The sequence below is a fragment of the Cynocephalus volans genome, chromosome 2, assembly GCF_027409185.1.
Source record: "Cynocephalus volans isolate mCynVol1 chromosome 2, mCynVol1.pri, whole genome shotgun sequence".
In the NCBI taxonomy this organism is placed as follows: Eukaryota; Metazoa; Chordata; class Mammalia; order Dermoptera; family Cynocephalidae; genus Cynocephalus; species Cynocephalus volans.
This window is the reverse complement of record NC_084461.1, coordinates 168,705,034-168,719,632: the sequence shown is the minus strand read 5'-3', so window position 1 is coordinate 168,719,632 and position 14,599 is coordinate 168,705,034. Positions and strand designations below refer to the sequence as shown.

At 45.6% G+C, this 14,599-nt stretch overlaps 1 protein-coding gene across 1 annotated transcript in view; it reads right to left on the bottom strand.

Annotated features, from left to right (window-relative positions):
• Nucleotides 1–1,408: 1,408 nt before the first annotated feature.
• The window catches only part of ADRA1A (adrenoceptor alpha 1A), a 97,262-nt gene continuing 84,071 nt past the window's right edge, over nucleotides 1,409–14,599 (bottom strand). Inside the window, exon 2 of the mRNA XM_063087324.1 lies at nucleotides 1,409–1,926. Within this exon, the coding sequence (XP_062943394.1) occupies nucleotides 1,409–1,926 (518 nt within the window). The remainder of the gene's footprint in view (nucleotides 1,927–14,599) is intronic.

Sequence of the window (14,599 nt, the reverse complement as noted above, 5' to 3'; positions counted from 1 at the left end):
AAGGTTTATCAAAATTTGGTATACATAAAGCAAAAAAATTGCATATTCCCCAAGTTCCTGCATAAAGTAGGTATAGTGGGCTACTGAATATTTTACCGGAATAAATGTTTGCAAACTACTGCTTTAGACAGTTCTTTGGTGACCAGCCAGTATCTGTCTGAAGCTAAGCATAAGTCTCTTTCAAATTTCAGGAAGGATGTACCTGGATTACAAAGTGCATTTCAGCATGCACAGGTGAGCCTCATCCATTATGCAATAGCAAAGCTGAAGAGAAGACACGGAAGTTATATCTCACCCTTCAAACTATTATCTACTTTAGGTTTTCATAAAGGAGTTCTGGGAAAGGTAAGTGATTTACCAGGAAAGGCCTTTCTAGATCACACAAAAGGCTGTGGAGTAATTTGGCATCTTCTGTGTTAGCATGAAGTTAGCACCAATCTCACCCCAATGTCTTGATCTTTTTTTTTTTTGGTGGCCAGCTGGTCCAGCCATCCAAACCCTTGACCTTGGTGTTACAAGGCGGCTCTCTAACCAACCGAGCCTAATGGCCAGACAGATCTTTAAGTATGTTACAGAATATGCCTTTCTTCTTCTGATCTTGGAATTGCTTAATGGATTTTTGTCCCTAGTAGTTAAGTTGAATAAATGACCCTTAGGTCTACTCTTGGGAAAAGCCACACATAGTCTGCCTGATTGGATTTTTTCAACACTCCCCAGACCCAAGAGCAGAAAACGTGCCTCCATTACATCCTGAAGCATAACAAGTGCCCCTCACCCTCATCTTTAGGGAATAAGGAGCATATTCAGGCAAAGTGCAGCAAAAGGTAGATCTCACTGTCAAGTTTCCCTCAAGTTGAGAAACTGAGTGTATGTATCGGAAATGGCGGAGTTTTAAAAACTCTGTCTAAAAATGATATGGCTGGGTATCAGCCAGCCTCTCCCCCCTCTCAGCCCTCTCCCCGTAAATGTCAGATGTGGCTGTCAGGAAGTTTAGCCTGAAAATAAAATCCCCTCACTTTCATCAAGAACTAGCTCCAAACTTAGAGTGCGTGCTCAAAATATTCATGATGAAATCATAATCCTATATTTATAGTCTTCTGGATTGTGTATGAAATTCTGTTTCCCATGGTGTTTTTCATTGAAAGGGCCAGGCGTGGAAAGCAGGCTCACAGGATGATTGAGAGAGCATTCAACATCACCCCGGACCGCTTGGTCATGAGACATCCTCCCTCTTCCCTGCACCCCGCTCGCTACCTGATGAGCTGGGTCTCCTCCCCTACCCACTTCCAGATGGTCCCTTGTTTGATGGTCCCGTCTTGTCCTCCAGGAACCGTGAGCTGGCCTTCCGGAAAGGGAGTGGGCTGGATACCTAAGGTCATCCTCCCTTCCTCCTGACCTTTCCTGTCCTCTAGACTTCGTCCCCATTTTCACTGAGGGAGATGGTGTGGATCTTAATGGTTGGAACTTGATGGTTCTCTCCAAGGCTGGGGCTTGAGGGCCCCACACAGCAGCAGACCTGCAAAAAGCTTTTACTTCTCACCCGGGCCGTGGTACAAGCTGATTCGTCTTTGGGCACTGTAATCCTGGCAGATCCACGGGACAAGGAAGAGAAAAATTTCCATTCACAAACGCCCTCTGTCTTGGAGATTTTATAGAAGGTCTCTCTTGATCCCACTGGGATACGCACTGTGTCTCGGTGCTGGCCCTCCAGGGCTTGGCTGGGTGGGTGCAGGGTATAGCCCAGGGCGTGTTTGTAAGACTGCTTTCTGCGGAGACACTGAATTCTCAAGACATTCTGAAAGGCCTTTTTGAACTCTTGACTGGAGCACGGGTAGATGATGGGGTTGATGCAGCTGTTTAGGTATCCGAGCCAAAATACTATTTTAAAAACTGTTTCCGAGGGCTTGAAATCAGGGAAGAAAGACCCTGGAAGAAAACACAGATTTGTACATATTATTTGTAAGCCAACAGGCTACGAAAACAAGCAAACATTTTTAATATCTTTAAAAAGTCTCAAATGATTCCAGATGCTTTTGAATTTCTCACATTTGATTGACTAGCCTCTGTGGATGGAAACCCTTTTTAATATCCTCAAAGACCATCCTTACTTGGTACCATCAATTACGGGGCAGGCTCAATGAACAGGGTTGTATTGGCTCTCAGTGATTGAATATAACTTGATGGCTCTTGTGAAACCTTAAAAAATAAAAACATGAAATTTAGCCTGTGTTTACATGTGTAAGTTGTTTTGCCCGAATTTAAAAATGAGTTGAAATCCATTCAAATAATCAATATTAAAATTCAGTTCCCTGGATATCCCCTTTATTCTCCAACGCAGTGTTGTATAGACACAGCCTAAACGTTTATGAATTCCTTCCCTCCTGAATACTGGAACTATGTATTTTAATGAGAATATCAAATTTGGAAAATATTAGCTTGGCCAGTGATTCTCAATCGTTTTTCCTAGGTGACGCCTTTAGATGTTTTTTATTTTTATTGTTTATTTATTTATTTATTAATATTACTATTTTTTTTTTTTTTACATTCTATGATGCCTTTTGATGTTACATACACTCCCCTTCTCAGTGTCTGCCCTAATGACTCCCAGATGTTTGTCGATTGCTTGACATGTAGGGTCTTCCACAGACCCTGGCCTAGCCAGCTTTCAAACATTATTGCTTTATTATTCTTTTACTCTAGCCAGACTCACTACAAACTTTTCCCCAAGTCATTGGTCATTTTGTTGTCTCAAGTTGAACCACTGTGTCTTCAGTGTCCTTTCCCGTCCTCTCTGCCTACCCACATCTCATCATCACGGGGCCCGAACTGGTCTCAGGTCTTTTTACATCCTGCACAGTGACTACCACAGAGCTCTTGGCAGCAGAATAGCAAAACCATGGAGCCTTAAGGTGGGAACAAGCTTAGGCATTATCTTATTCAATTTTGAATTAAAAAATGATTATTAAAGAGCTTGCCACAAACTTGATAGCTATAGTACTAACATAAGATGGATAAAGGGAATACAGAACTCCTAATCCGGTGTTCTTTATTCTCTGCTCCCCAGACTTTCAGCAGTTCTTAGTAAAGTTGCTTTATGAATTACATGACCCCAAGCTTCCCTCTTTGCTCCTTTCTTAGGCTGTAGAAGAATATCTGAATTTTCGTTTCTCCTCTTTTCTTTTCTTTCTTTACTCCCCAACTCCCATTCCTTCTTCCACCAGTGTTTAGTCTCAATTTTATGTACACTTGGCCGACTGGCTTTGGGGCAGTCTTACTATTCCTTTGGGCCTCAGTTTTCATATCTGAAAAAGAAGCAGATTAGATGGATAATTTCTAATGGCTCTGCACACAGTTTTTCTTTGTTTTCAGCTTGTGGTCTTGTTTATATGTTTTTATTTTTCTCTTTGGCTCTTTGGGCCCATCAGAGTCATGATAGAGTGCTGGGTACACTTAAAATCCACTCTGGCAGTTTACCTGGGGACCTGATGCATGGAGAAGGGGACTGGACCCCACTCCCACAACCAGGCACACCACGCCAGCACCTTGGGCCCTGCCCAGGGACGCAGGGCATGGAGAAGGGGACCAGACCTCCCTCCCACAACCAAGCACACTGAGCCAGCACCTTGAGGCACACCCAGGGGCCCAGGGTATGGAGTAGGAGACCGGACCACCCTCCCACAACCAGGCACAACATGCCAGCACCACAGAGCCCACCTGGTGTCCTGGGGCATGGAGAAGGGGACTGGACCTCTCACAACCAGGCACACCAAGCCAGCTCCTCGGGGCCCACCCAGAGACCCAGGGTATGGAGTTGGGGACTGGAACTCTCTCCCATAACCAGGTACACTGCACCAGTGCCTCAGGGCCTACTTGGGGACCTGGGGCGTGGAGAAGGGGACTGGACCTCTCTTCCACAACCAGGCACAAAAAGCCAGTGCCTCAGGGTCTACCCATGGTCCCGGGTTATGGAGTTGGGGAGGAGACCACCCTCCCACAACCAGGCACAACATGCCAGCACCTGGGGCCTGCCCAGGGACCCAGGGTGTGGAGTTGGGGACTGGACCTCTCTCCCACAACCATGCACACTGAGCCAGCGCCTCGGGGTCCACCCAGGGACCCGGAGTATGGAGTTGGGGACCAGACCACCCTCCCACAACCAGGCACAACATGCCAGCATCTTGGAGCCCACCCAGGGACCCGGGACATGGTGAAGGGGACCGGACCTCCCTCCCACAACCAGGCACAACATGCAAGCACCTTGGAGCCCACTCGGGGACCTGGGGCATAGAGAAGGGGACCAGACCACCCTCCCACAATCAGGCACACTATGCTAACACCTTGGGGCCTGCCCGGGGACCCGAGGCAAGGGCAAGGGGAATGGACCTCTCCTCCACAACCAGGCACACCACGCCTGTACCTCAGGGCCCACCCAGGGACCCAGGACATGGAGAAGGGGACAGGACCCCTCTCCCACAACCAGGCACATGGTGCCAGTGCCTTGGGCTCTGCCCAGGGACCAAAGGCATGGAGAAGGGGACCAAACACACCACACAACCAGGCATACCACCAGTGCCAAGGAGCATGCCCAAAACAGCACCCCCATGTGGGTGGCCCACCACAGCCACCACAATAACCATGGTTGCTGCAAAAGCAGCTAGACACCACAGCCACTATGCAGATGGTTCACCAACCACAGAGTGCATTGACACAAGAAGAGTCACCAGCAGAGACAAAGAAAAGAAGAGGATGTCTCTTTCCACAAAACCTATTTCAGAGTGACAGAAGAAGCATCTGCTCTATGATAATATTGGGGGACCTGATTGCACCTCTCAGCATTGGACAGATCATCTGGGCAACAAGTTAACACAGTACCCATTATTCTTTCAGAAGGAGAGAAGAAATCTAGGGCAATTAGAGGGCGGAAGAGGAGGAAATGGGGGAAGGGGAGAGGTTGGACAAGGGGCATAAAGAATAATTATGATTTGTAACAATATATACGCTAGTAATACTGATTTAATCAACATATCTCAATGTTCAACCCCCAAAATATGTATAATCGATTTTGATTCAATAAATAAATTATTTTTTTAAAAAACAAAAACATCCACTCTGGCAAACAGTGCTCTGAAGTTTAGCAGAAGATCTCATAAATATAAACAAAGAGTAAACTTAATATTCTGCAGAACCCAAAGAAGACCCAAAAATGGTGTGGTGGTTAATGGGATCATTTATTCCCTCTGAAGCGTACTACCTGCTAAGCTCAATGTTTCTCAAAGAAATTAACACGCACACGCAAGGATGTTTACTTAGGAAAACATGTGAAGTGTGAAAGTTTTATTCTTTAGCTTCAAAGCTTTGAATGTTGTCCTGTAATTACAATAAAATTGACAGTCATTGAGTGCTTGGTTAGAGCCAGGCACTGTGCTAAACACTTTACATAGAATTTAATCATCATTAATACCATAAAGAGTTATATGACTCCTATCAATATTTCCATTTTACAAACAAACAAACTGTAATTTAATGAGGTTGCATAACTCAATTAAGGTCACGCAGATAGTTCCTGGCAGAGCTGGGGCTTGAAATTTCAGGGCCTATGTTCCTTTATGGACTCTCAAAATATACTGTAATATACGTTTCTTGGAACAGAGGATGACATACATGGAGTGATGAAACATACTGCTGGCGGAAGCAGAACTGAAAAGATGCTTTTGCAAATTTCGTCTGGGCGGTGGAAACAGTGGCCAATACCAACATGACTGGGGGTTTGTGTGAATACAGTCAGATTTGAAAAAAATTCATCTTCCATGATGATGCCTATATATTCTCTAATATTTCTTCGTAATAATGACAGTAAGGTGATTAAGGGAACCCATTTTACAAAGTCCTGCCTAAGCTGTGCTTAATGATGACAGCAAGGAGCCTGAGCTGGGTACACCAGAAAATACCCTGTTGGGGAATGTCACTATTCTGTAAATCAGCTACAGAGGGGAGTGTATTTCCCTTATTTGAAGAATTTCAGTTAAAAAAGAAAAGTAAAAAATATATGAACTATGAATGTGAATGCTAACAAAGTGACTGGAGAGCCTCTGAATTTTCCCCGATTCCTTCAAGGACATTCATGTGGCTGGCAGGGCCCAGTTTCTCATTCATAAATCTCAGCATTTCCTTTGAGTTCAACTGAGCTCTTGGGCTCTCTCCGCTCTGGTCTCCCCGCTGAACTCACATCTTCAGAGGAGTCCTTTCCCTTTGTGCACACGTTCAAAACACCCATTTCTTCACTGTGGCTCAGATACAGGGTGAGAAAGGGAGTTGGTTAAAACTAAAGTACACTACGATTTGAATGTCAGAGTCCCCAGCCTTAATCCTCCAGGGATATTTTCTTGTTAATCCAAGCTATTTTCTAGATGTTGGCATTTAAGACATTGTGTGAGAAATGCTTCTGGGCCAGAGACCTTCCCATGTACGACACCATTTAGTTAATCCCATGAAGTGTGTGACTGGACCCAGATGTGTCTAAGTCTTGCACAGATTCCCCATTCCTAATGTGACAATTCCACCCAGGGCAGGTCACAGGACCCATTTCTCCTGCTTGGAGTATTCTTCCCTTGTGGGGAGCCACGTGATTCTCCTTGAGCAGCTTCTGGCTGGCTGAGGTTAGGAGAGGGACTCCTAACTGTACTTTCTTCAGGAACTTTCCAAAGGGTGAGAAAAGACAGAAAAGGGCTTTTCCCCTCTTAATTTACATTATTCTCATCCTGAGATCTCTTCCCTCCGTTCATTTCTCCTCTCTCAGGAAGGTGAGACTGAGCTGGAGTCAGGCTGGTCCCAAGCAAGGTCCCCTCATCCCGCTGTCACCTCTGCCCAAATTTTCCCGCTCAGGCCCCGTCTTCTCTGACTCCTCTCTATTTCTATTCCCAACCTCAACTTCTTCTTGGATCCCTTTCCTCTTGAGGACTGCTGGTGCTTTCTAGAGTGGGAAGACAACTGGAGAAAACTCCTTCTAAGTTCTCCCTCCATCATGACAGGGAGCACCAGGGTGGAACCAGCCTGGTCTGGGGTGGACACCTCTGACCCAGTTGCTAGGTTGTCATCTCCATCTGAGAAGGTACCATGTGAACTTTGCTCACATATGGAGCTCCAGAACCCAGCGCAGTGCAGGAATCTTGGAGGCATTCTCCCTGTTTTTGTTGAATGAATGACTGCAGGAATGACCGTGTCTCCTCTACCCCGTGGTTCTGCCTGGCAGCTGTAGCCCTTGTTTCTCTCTCTGCCTCTGCCCTCCTCGTGTTATCTTGTTCACTTCTTTGCTCACTGTTTCTGCTCATCATCTGGTTTTCTCTGTGACGGTATTTCACTATCTTTTTTTCTTTGTTGCATCATTATGTATCTAATATCCTGTTTTTTTCTCATCATGCTTCATAGAGAGAGCCAGACTTCTGAATTACCCACGTGGGAATAGGGTCTCTTATTTATCTTGTCACCATAGCTACATTCTGATTCTCAACAACCTCTGCCCAAACTCTGCTTCAAGAGGAGCCAGCAGCTCCCAGCTTAATTCCCTGAACACCTCGTTCTGCAGGTGGGGTCATCCTTTGCACGTGAATTTGCCTGGCTTCACTCTTGGGCTCTTGAAAACCACCAATCCCTTAGAAACTATTCTTTTCACTGTTTCCTTCCACTATTTGTTTTGCTGCAGATTTTCTGACTTTTTCTGATTTCCAAACACCCTGAATAACTTACGTTGGCCATTCTGAGATGGCTAGAATAGGTGTATGTGGCTGGCCACCATCATCAACATCCTCATCCCTGGAGATTCAGGATCCATGCCTCCACTGCAGGGGAATGTAGATTCCAAGGAGACATTGAAGCAAATGATTTCCCTGATGCCTTTGTGTCTTGTTACTCAATGTTCTATCCATTGGGAACATTCGACTTTTCATTTTTGATCCAGGGCTCATCTGATAGGCTCATGAAGGGGGACACTGGGAGCCATCCTAGTAAAGGCTTGGCCACAAGAGTTACATTTTAGCTATGAAGTTGCAACAGAGTTTTCTCTCAAGGCTCCCAAGACAAGAGAAAACCATTTTTTTTTCTGCAGCTGTTGCTCTCCTATGTGAGTTTGTGACACCAGTGCTCCAGTTTACTCTAAAACTCAGTGAGAGTAGAAAGAGAGTCCTCAACTTCCAACCCAGCCCTGGTAATTAGAAGGTTCCTCTTCGGTGTGACTGTTTCTTTTGGAATCGGGTGACTTGGATGGAAGCTGAAAGCCACGAGTCTGTCTAACCTCTCAGCTTCTTATGCTTTGTTTTACCTCCTGGAAACCTTGACATCTCAATGACAACTTTGAGAGACCCTGGGCTATGGTAATCCCTAGTTAGCTGTAATCACAGAACGCCAACATGTGGAGACTGGCAGGAACCTAGAGATCGCCTGTGACAGCCTCTCCTTTATAGAGGGGGACAGCTGGGCTGAGAAGGGCAGTAAGTTCCAAGATCACACGGCTCTTCTGTGGCCGAGTCAGGACTAGACCCAGACTCTGCTCCACCTCGTCCACTTCTGCTCCTGATCTTTGGGTGCCATTTAGCAACCCTACAATGGCACGGGAAGGGTTAATTGACACTACGTCCAGCTTTCACTGGATGGCCACAGGTTTTGCAGAGATAATGAGAAAGAAAGAGGAGGACAGCACCATCAACAACTACGTTATTTAAAAAGTCGGAATGCACTGTTCAGAAGGGCTTGTCCGCAGTGAATCATATTGTGAAAATTGGGGTTTAAATGACTCCTGTTAAAAAATGTGGACTCCAAAGGGGAAGCTAATGTTACATGATCATGGGAGAATATAAGCCGTAATTGTTTCTCATTGTCCAATCCGTGGCCTCTCTGATGTGACTGGTACACATCCAATGAACAGAGGAGAGAAACAAGCTGTCACATAAATTAGCGGCCAGTTCCCCAGGCCAGAGAGATCCAGTGCCAAGCAACATTCAAGCCGGACCAGTCAGCCCCTGCTTACCAGGAAGAAAACTTTGCACCATCCAACTAAATCCCAAAGAAAAGCTGCAAAAATCAGAGTAAGAGCAGACCAAGTTTCTTATGATCCCAGGGTTTACCAGATGCCTTTGTGCTGAGTTGCTAGTTTGGCTGTGTCTCAGTGACCTGGGGGGTCACACAGGGCCAACCTTGGGCAGTTCTCAGCCAACAAGAAGTCTTTAGGTTATGTGGAACAGTGGCCAGGAATCTCTAAGAATGCTGGACAGATTAGCCACAGACTGGAGCCCTAGGCTCACAGCCCAAGGTTCACGGACAGACCTCCTGTGAAACTAAACGTGTATGTACAGACTTACATTTTCCTGGGATGAGGACTTCTGCTTCTCACGGTGGACTGCGGGGACAGTGCAGATGGCAGGCCATGCTGTACCTCTGGCTGGTCTACCTCACTTAGCTCGTGTGTCCTAATGAGAGAGTCACGCTCATGTACAGGACAAGCAGATGACACGTCAGCACCTCTTTGGAAGGACCTTGCCTGGTCTTTTTTCCCCCTGTTTAACTGGAGCTTGAAATCGCACAGGGCTTGTCTTGTGCCTCTGAGTGAAGCATGTTGAGTCTTTTCTGAACTTTCTGGCAGGACGCTTGAATACCAGGCAAGGTGAGGAGGGCTGGAGGCATGGGAGGCACAGTGGTAAGGGGAAGAGTGCCTGCCATGCACTGGGTCTATGCACAGCCCCGAAGGGGACACCTGGGGCAGCACAGGACCTGCCTGCTATGCAATGGGAGTGCAGCTCTCCCCTTCTGGGACTGGGCTGCAGTGGCCTATGGTTACCATTGTGGAAGCATTGCTACCTCCCAGGTAGGCAAGGGAGGAGGTCACCTGGGAAGATGTCCTCTCATCCCTCATCCTGTGAGTGGCAGATAAAGCCCTCTTTACAGGACCCTTCTGGCTGGCCAAGAATCTCCAGAATCAGGGATTTCACCCTGGGGGAGTCCAAGCTATTCCAATTACAGCTCTGCAAATGGTTTGTCTCACCAGTTAAAGTCCCAAGCAGCACTTCTGCTCTTAGGGGAGCACATCTGTCTGCCAGAATGTGTGTGTTGGACCCGAATGCCCCTGTAACTGGGGAGAGAACAGCCCTGCAGGCCTAGACCCACTGAGAGCATGTCTCCCCAGAAGACCCGTTTGTGTTGAATAAATAATTCAAAACATCTCAAGAGATAGCACAATCGTTCTTCCTTTTATTTAACAAAAGATGATTTGGTTCAGAGAAGAGCTAGCCATGGAGAAGTCATCATGTTCTTTTATGAGCTGTTTCCTTAAAAGCAATCTCCTTTTATATGAGCGTACTTCAAAAAGTTCATGGAAAGATTCCCATTATCTTTTAATTCTATTTTCCGATGAACTTCTTAAAGTACCCTCATAAACCAGCTTATTTTCCAAATGTGGTCACTTTTATCAAGGTCACCATTGTTACTTGGTCTCCCATTTAAAACATCTTCTGCACACAAAAACTGTCCCCAGCACCCAGTCTAAAGGACGACCTCAAACTCACACCTGCTACTGTGGTTTCCCTCTCTCCTGGCACCTATCACAATTTGTCAGTTTTCCCATTTACTTGTTTTCTTTGATTGTATCAGTGCACAGTCCCTGAAAGAACGTGTGTTTGGCTCTTCCCTCTCTTTCACCACTGACATTCCAACGGCTCACCAAGCCTCACTGATCTTTTTCTTTCAAACACTTTCCGAATTTATCTCCGTTTTGCTCGCATCCCCAGTGCCCCTGCATGGTGGACCGCTTGTCAAAGCTGGATGAGTCACTTTCCCCTCCTGGGCCTCAGTTTCCTCATCTGTAAAATTACTACCCCTTCCTTTCTGTAAAATCCCATGCTTCTGGGCAAACCAAAACTGTCCAAAGGGGAAATCAGGCCCACTCCAAGCAGGATGATGAAGGGAAGAGGATGGGGCTTGGAAGGAAGGGAACCCAAGGCATTGGGGAGAGCTTCGGAGAGGGCAGCCTGATGTCTGTCCTGGAGATTTGTGTCTGAGCACACGGAAAGAAGGGCTGGGAGGAGGAATGCAAGGGCTGTGGTCATGAGACGCACCTGTGTAGGGCACAGGTGCTCCTGAAGTCCACTGCCAGTGAGTTATGCCAAGCAGGAATGGCTTTCACTTTCCTGGTACATGGAGCACAGCTGCTGGCTCCAGAGCTCTCGTGCTCCTTGATGACATACAGGGTGTACGCATGCACATCTGGACCTGAGAGGCTACAGCAGTGGTCGTCTGGTCGTCTCCAAGGAGATGCCAGAAAGGGAAGAAAGGGTGGAAGCCATGAGGGAAAATTCCCAGAAGTAACTAAAGGGAGGGGAGATTTGTCAAGGGCTCAGTAATGCAGTTAAGGGAGCCTCATAACGGTGTATCTGCCAGGATATGTGTGGTACATCACTTTTTGCTGCTGGTAAGGTCAAGTTCAAGCTTGTCACCTGTCGTTTGAAGCCTGTCATCATTTGGCTTCACCAGCCCTACATAAGCTTCTCTCCCATTATTCAGTCACTGAATGTGTAATTTATGCAGCACCTCTTCAGGGCCGGGCATGGTTGTAGATACCAGAGATGGAATGATCAGGAACACGCACGGGTTTCTGCCGCTGGCATTGACACTCTATGAGTATTTCCAACAAATGCCTGTTAAATTGAATCGTGAATTTCCAGCACAAGGCTTTCCTCCTGTCATGGTAGACTTTTCCCTGTCACTTTGTAATCTACCGAGGTGACTGTGGCCTCAGCTTGCATGGTTGTGGTTCTCCGCTCCATTCTCTGGCTCTTCTCTTGGTGAGCTGTCCCTGTCCCATCTATCTATTCAAATTTGAGCCTATTCAGATTTTCTCTGTCTGTCTGTCCCCAAGGCTGTGTCCCAAATGCAGCTCATCCTTGCACCCTTCCTTCATAACAATCCACTTTGTTTTCTCACCATTTTGCTTGTCTTTAGCACCAGTTACTTTTCTCTATAGCACTGATCATCTGCTTTATACTTATATTTCTTTTATGTTGTCCCTTTTCTTGAGTACAAACTCCTTGAGGATGGTGCTTTCTGCTTTTTTAAAATTTCACTGCTGTATTTGCAGCACTTGCAACAGTTTGTAGCATATTGTTGAATGAATGATACCTTTAATCCTTATGATTTTAGTTTCCTTAAAGACACATACGCCTTCTCACCCTTCATTTACATCTCTCTGTGATGAACACAGTTCTTGGTGCATGTTCATTGAACTGATGGATGACATTTGTTCATGAAGAGAATGACATTTTGAACAAAACTCCTGCTGTAACTACTCACTGCTGGAAAGATGCTCCAGTAGAGAAAGAGAGTCTGTCTTAACTCACATTCCAAAACTTATCTTCCCCGTCTTTATGACATTCATATTTATATGAAATCAAGACCTTTCTACAAATAATATTATATAGCTAAGTTGCAGGCACTTCATAAAATTATTACTTCCAGTACTTATAAAGACGTTTTATGGGGTCCTGTAGGAAGGGTTGAAGCCTGTATTTAAGATGCGATAACCATCATCTCCTCTCATATTTGTGGATTCTCATGCAAGTCCAAGGCCAAGCACCACAAATTCAAAGCAGTGACACCAGCAACCAAAATTGGTCTCCCAAGAAGGAAATGTGAGACTTTCTCAGCATGATGTCCCTTCACGTGTAGCTTAAAGGCTAAGGCACGTTCTAGTCTAGATTCCTGCCAGCAAAGACATGGAGAGTCGGCTGATGCTTGTGCAGGAAAAGGTGAGCAGGGGAGCAGGCAAATGGATTTTGGGTTCTAGGATACTGTAAAGATTCCTAATCTGAATTCTCTGGACAATTGCCTACTTGAAAAATACATGCCAGGTCCTCTCAATGGCCACCAGGTCATCTGGAGGTGTGGTCCCCAACACCGCAGCTGTCTTCCTGTAGCAGCATTTACCTGTTTACAGTAGGAATGTGAATAGCACCTGCTCTCCACTCCCTGCTCCTGAATGTCCCTCCCCTGCCTGCTTCAAGCCAGGTGGGGAGGTTGTCTGTGGACCTGTGCTATTTCTCCTCAGCTACATCGATCACTAACCTTAGGCTCAAACTGGACTAGAGACCACCAGAGTGCCTGACCTCCATCAAATGTGGGTGGTATTCAAATGGACTTACCAGGTATCTATATCTTTATCTACATCTATAACTATGTCTATATCTATGATTTTTTAATAGCTCATTTAAAGAATAAAAGATGTCTTTTTGGAAGCTATAATATGGCTTCTAAGAACAGCAGGACAAACCAATTTTAAAACACAGAAAGGAGTTGGGGGAAGTTTTCTCTTTAATTTTAAAAGGCAACAGAGTGTGGTACTATTTTGATTATAGACATCTTTGAAAACAAGAATTGGCCATGCCTCCATTTTTTTTCTTTTTCTTTTTTGTTAATAAATGCAACATTTAGGAAGCTCAGCTTTGCTTGCAGGGGACATCCTCACTCTTCTCAAACTTAACCAAGCCTGCAGTCTCCACTGGTAACTGGCACTTTCAGGGGGAAAGTCAAGGTCAGGGAGACTCATATGTTTCCATGTCCTCAATTTCCCTCTTTGCCCTGATGACCCTCAAATCTCTACCTGCAGACCAGATCTGGCTTCTGATCTCCAGTTTTGCATACACAACTACAACCAGACAACTCCCTGACGTTCTCAAACCCTGTCACTGTTAACACAACCTAACTCACCCTTCGCCTCTCACGAAACCCACTCTTTCTTCTCTGCTCCACCCTCAGCACAGCTGGCAGCCTTCCTCTCCATCATCCAAGCCAGAAACCCATTGTTCTCTCCAACCCTCACTTTTCCGTCTCCTCCACGACATCCAGTCACCCAGTCGTGACCACCGAATCTTCATTCTCCTGTCACCATCCATCCAAGTCCAGGTCACCATCATCTCTAGCTAGAAGCCTGTATCAGCTTTCTAACTGGGGTTCCTGCATCTGGTCTACCTCTTTCCAGCTGATTTCCCACAGAAATTCTGATTATATCCCTCCCTTGATTAAATCATTTCAATGACTCTTCACTGAATTCTAGATGAAGTACAGATTCTGTATTGTGACTTAGGGAGACTGAAAATACACTTTGTTGGATAATTACTTAGTAGATCATGGTGATCTAAGTGCCCGTCCAAAGACCCTAATTAGCGTCATAGAAGAGCACAGATAAACGACTGACAGAATTTGAGCTTTTGTGTATGTGTTAACTCAGCTGAGGGATATGGCATCTTTTGTTCACTAGGATGTGGTTTAGTGTTATAGTGGTTGATATATCAGAGGTTAATCCTAAGAAGTAAGTATATGGCTTCTAGATGGCAGCATGTGCACTAGAAACCACTCATGAATTTCCAACTGTTCCACTGGTAGTGAAAGAAAATATTGTAAAACCTGGAAGACCCAAGCCAGGAATGAAGATGTCTGAAAGTAAACGTGGAAAGTGGTGAAGAAAAATTAAAGATAGAGACAGGGTATTCAAGTCTGTCTCAAAAGATCTAATCCCTGATGCAGTGACTTTCTGTTACCCAAAACGGCCATATTTCTAAGGAAA